Here is a 4,840-nt window from a genome sequence, read left to right on the forward strand (position 1 = left end):
TATCTGTGCTACTAACTTACATCGACGTCACTAAGTACTTATCGTAACAATAGTTAGTTATTAATAGTACAATGGTTAAAAGGTAGCTCTTACCTATCACGAAAATGATCTCTTGACTTGAACGTTCATCTCATTATGAATTCTTATGCTTTTATGCAGGTACAGTAAAAAAATACTAATAAATTTGCATTTCCTTCTTTTACTTACCAATATTTTTACAGGTTTGTATTCATATAATAATGTAGACCTACATTATTAATAGGTATATTTTACATTTGAACACCTACTTTACCTAAACAATGTCAATAAATCTAATATCTTACATAGTTATATCTACACGTAAGTACCTACAATAAAATTATATCAACACCAACAGTACTGATTACATGTAAAGATTATGTAAGTATTTATTAAAGGATACAAAGCAAAAAAGTGCATTTACTGCCTTTTAGCTAAATGACTCAGCCATGTAGGTAAAAATATTAAATTCATCCTTCACAGAATACTTTTTACATATCAAATGAGTAAGAAAACTATATTTAACGCTTTGTTTATGTCTAACGTATAGTAGTCGCATAACTCCCGGTACAGCAAGACTGTTCAATACAGCTGCAGCTGCTCTTCGTAAAAAATATTTTTTAGCAAAAATGCTCATCCAAATTCTATCTTATTTAGACTTAAAAGTGCTGCTGCCAATTTTAAGATTAGTGCAATTTATTCTAGTGAGTTTTGGTTCGATCCCGATGGGGTACAGGGACTATCCAGATCAATCTGTTGTCGCAGGTCAGTTTCGTTTATTTATTTTTCTTTTTTTAAATAATATACCTACAATGCTAGTAAAATACATTTGTCACCAATCCCTACTCTGGTAGTCGTCGTAAGAGTCGTTGGTTGTCGTAAGAGGCGACTTAAGGACTACACATCAAACAGAGAACGGGCAGCAGCGCTCTCTGAAAAACATAAATATTTTAATCTGCAATCTCCAACCCGCCTGCCAAGCGTGGAGATTATGGAAAAACCCTCCACTATAGTGGAGGAGGCTCATAGTCCAGCAGTGGACTGTAAAGGGCTGTTGATGATGATGATACCTACAATGCAATGTGTCCGGGCAAGCCAAACAGTGATCAAACTTTAAAAAGCGTGGTGATCTATGGATAATTTTAACGATAAAATATCTCAAAAACTGGGTTCTGTCTGACCTCCTCTTTTTTGGTATTCACCACTTCATACATAAAAGCAAGGTCATTTAAGTACGTTTCATTTGTATTGTAGGTATTACCTGTGGTATTACTAGTAGTTTAGCTACTTACTTATTCTACAAAAGGTAAAAAATATCTCTTTCGTTTGTTCGTTCGTTTTAGCCGAAAGACGTCCACTGCTGGACAAAGGCCTCCCCCAAGGATTTCCAAAAATATCACTTTATTCCTAATTTATTCAAGCTGAACAAAGTTCGTTCCGTTACCATACTTTATTTTACACAGACCAGTGGTGAATTAAATTAGGCTGAAACCTAGGGCGGCAGATTTACGAAAAAAAACACAAAATACGAATTTCCGAAATTGCAGCGAAATTAGTCAAAATATCATTATCAAAAATATTTCTAATAAGTAGGCCTCATACATAAGGAGGTCCACAGACTCCCACTCGGTGAAAGTCGCGGGGGACAAACATCAGGATGCGCTGTGAAAATCCCTAGTAGAGGCATTTGTCCAGCTGTGAACGGAATTTAGCAGTGGCGTAACTACCATCCGATGCTCATGGCAAATTCTGTGCATGGGGCCCTTGGCGTATTTAGGATTATTTTTCAGGGGGGGCCTCGAGACCATCGCGAGGGGTGCGATTAACTTGGGCCGGGGCCCGCTTAAGTTGGGGGCCCGTGGCATTTTGCCAGCCCTGCCACCCTATTGTTACGTAACTGGAATTTGGTTGAAACGAACGATGTACTCGTACCTACCCTGTATTTCTTGTTATGAGATCTTTCCTTTCAGATGGGCAAAGCTTCGACTTTGTGGTGGTGGGGGCAGGATCCGCAGGCTGCGTGCTCGCCAACAGACTTACTGAGGTGGGCAACTGGACTGTGTTGCTCATTGAGGCAGGGGACAACCCTCCCGCAGTTTCTGAAGTGAGTTACACTTACCATCCACTCGTCAATAGGTAGGGCATCTTTATTCCACTAAATTCCGTGAAACACAAACGTTATACCTACTTGGCTTCGGTTGCCAAAGTTATTTACCTACTTATTGGGCCAAAGTTTCCAAGACCTGTTTGCAAGGGCTCGTAGACCCAGTTTCGCAAAAGATTTTATTATTATTAATTTATAATGATCATTAATTTATGGCTATGTTTATAACTTCCAAATAATTGGCTAAATACATGCGGAAATTGCGGACGGCTGTTAATGCCATCACATTTGTTCGAAAAAAAACACTTTTGCGGATTTCATAATTAGCGTTTCAAACTAACACTATTTTGCGAATTTGAAAAATATTTTAACTGGTTTTAGCACTTTAAACTAACACTATTTTGCTAATTAAGTGAGCGTTTGGTTTTAGCATTTTAAGGTAAACTTAATCATACAAGTACCAGTAGGTACTAAGGTAAAACCAATTGTTTGTTTTTATGTTCACACAAAGGTTTTTTGTCACAGAATCCAATGCTATCAGTGATGGCCCAGCCTTCTCTACCAGACTGGGACTATCATTCTGTAGATGACGGGTTCTCCAGCCAGGCTCACCGCTCAAAGAACGTCCATCACAAGACGGGCAAGATGCTTGGAGGATCCAGCAGCATCAACTTCATGTATTACGTCAGAGGGAATAGAGCAGATTACGATGGCTGGGCAGAGCTAGGCAACACCGGGTGGGCATGGGAAGACGTTAAGAAGTACTTCAAGAAGGTTGAGCGCTATGAAAACCCTGATAATGATGACTCTCGAGGTATCCATGGACTAACTGGCATCACCAAGCAAGAGTGGAAACACAGAACTAGTATGTATCTTGAGGCTTTCAAAGAAAATGGACACAATATTCTGGATGATCCTAATGGGGAGAATCAAATAGGTTATTCTGCAGCTCAATTTTCAATAGCAGATGGTACTCGTCAGAGCACAGCGGTCACTCATTTGAAACCGATAAAAGACAGACCTAACTTCTTCCTTCTCAAAAACAGTTTGGCGAGAAAGGTGTTATTTGACCAAAATAAAAAGGCTGTAGGAGTTGAAGTGGGACTAGCAAATGGAAAAATTTTAACAGTCACGTCAAACAAAGAAGTAATATTATCCGCTGGTGCAGTGAACAGTCCTCAGTTGTTGATGCTGTCTGGTGTAGGACCGAAGGATCATCTGAATGACATGAACATTAAACTTGTTCACGACTCCGCAAAAGTGGGAGAGAATCTTCAAGATCATATGATGGTTCCCGTGATGCTGACGGGGGTGAACGGCATTTCATCGATGATCCAGAGCATTGATCCCTTCTTAAATTGGGATAGATTTCCAGTACCAACATTGATTGGATTTGCGTCCTTAAACAAGTCCGAAAGCTATCCAGAATATCAGACTACGCTGTGTCCTTTGGGTGCTTCTCATATGATGCTTTTAGTAGTTTGTAGACAATTGTTTGATCTGGAAGACGAAGAGTGCTTGGAGTTATTAGCAGCTTCAAAAAGAAGGGAAACTCTCAACGCGTTGGTCACTTTGCTGCATCCAGAATCAAGAGGGAACATCAAGTTGCGAAGCAACGATCCGGCAGCTCCTCCGTATATTTACAACGGGTATTTTTCCAGCAAGAACGACTTGGAGAATCTGTCGAGTTACGTCGAAGACTATGTGAGTGTGGCAGGTACAAGTTGCTTGAAGAGTTTTGGTTCTGAAGTGGTTTATTTGCCGTTGAAACAGTGCAAGGATTTGGAGTTTGGTAGTCACGAGTACTGGAAGTGTTATGTGCTGAATGTGGTAGGGTCTCACTACCACTTGGTGGGGACTTGCTCGATGGGTCGGGATGGGGAGGGGGTGGTGGATGAGAGGTTGCGAGTGCGAGGGACTGGGGGACTAAGGGTGGTGGACGCGAGCGTAATGCCGAAGATTACAAGTGGAAACACGAATGCACCGGTTCTCATGATCGCTGAAAAGGCGTCAGACATGATCAAAGAAGATCACGGGCTAAGCAACAGTTAAGTTTAATATGAAAAATAATAGACAAAACAATTTAGTAAATTATGTAAGTCCTTAAAGGCCTTTATCACTGCTGGATTAAGGCCTTTAGGACTGACAGATTACCTCGTATGTATCAACCAATTGGTTTTCAATTACTTGTTGGTAGTAATTTTGTAGATAAGATATCCTGTAATGCTATATTATGTATAATACAAGTACAATAAACAATATCTGCTTAGTTTGTGACTAAGTAGATAGCGCAGTGTAAAATGTTCAAGGATATTTATTTGTTACATTATTAGGTATCATTATGGGCCTGTTGTTATATTACCTACCATTGTTTTTCCTGTACCTACTGTTGTAATGTTGTTCTGTCAATAAAGTTTATTTAAAGGTGTTGCTATAGACGTAATTCGGGTCCCGATTCCTTTTTAAGAAAAGGGACTAGTTACTAAAGGTGTAAAACTTTGACTCGTCCTTATTGTCCGGGTAATTAGGCGTACTTTTGCGGTCTTGATATGCCGTCAAATGTACAGTCGACATAATACTAGTGTGAGTCTTCACCAAACGTCATCGCTAGCGACCGCGTAAAAAAATGGCATGAAATGTATGAGAGTTGTACAGCGTTCCTAGGGGATACTTCCATCCAAGAACTAAAATTTTCATAGATTTTTTGACGCACTCGAT

The 4,840-nt window shown here is 39.8% G+C and overlaps 1 protein-coding gene across 1 annotated transcript; it reads left to right on the plus strand.

Moving 5' to 3' along the window:
* The first annotated feature begins 462 nt into the window (after window positions 1–462).
* LOC114361995 (glucose dehydrogenase [FAD, quinone]) lies at window positions 463–4,840 on the plus strand. The gene is made up of 3 exons (XM_028317228.1): window positions 463–783; window positions 1,989–2,122; window positions 2,648–4,840. Exons 1-3 carry the CDS (start codon window positions 648–650, stop codon window positions 4,172–4,174), a joined length of 1,797 nt encoding a protein of 598 aa, XP_028173029.1. The 5' UTR covers window positions 463–647; the 3' UTR covers window positions 4,175–4,840.

This window comes from Ostrinia furnacalis, unplaced genomic scaffold (genome assembly GCF_004193835.3).
Source record: "Ostrinia furnacalis isolate ACB-3 unplaced genomic scaffold, ASM419383v2 OfSCF6084, whole genome shotgun sequence".
NCBI classification, from domain to species: Eukaryota; Metazoa; Arthropoda; class Insecta; order Lepidoptera; family Crambidae; genus Ostrinia; species Ostrinia furnacalis.

What these genes read in the sequence shown, in the direction of transcription:
- LOC114361995 (XM_028317228.1), top strand. Translation starts at nt 648, where the DNA reads ATGCTCATCCAAATTCTATCTTATTTAGACTTAAAAGTGCTGCTGCCA. An exon ending in AGATCAATCTGTTGTCGCAG is followed by an intron (nt 784 to 1,988) that starts GTCAGTTTCGTT and finishes CTTTCCTTTCAG; the next exon opens with ATGGGCAAAGCTTCGACTTT. An exon ending in ACCCTCCCGCAGTTTCTGAA is followed by an intron (nt 2,123 to 2,647) that starts GTGAGTTACACT and finishes TTTTTGTCACAG; the next exon opens with AATCCAATGCTATCAGTGAT.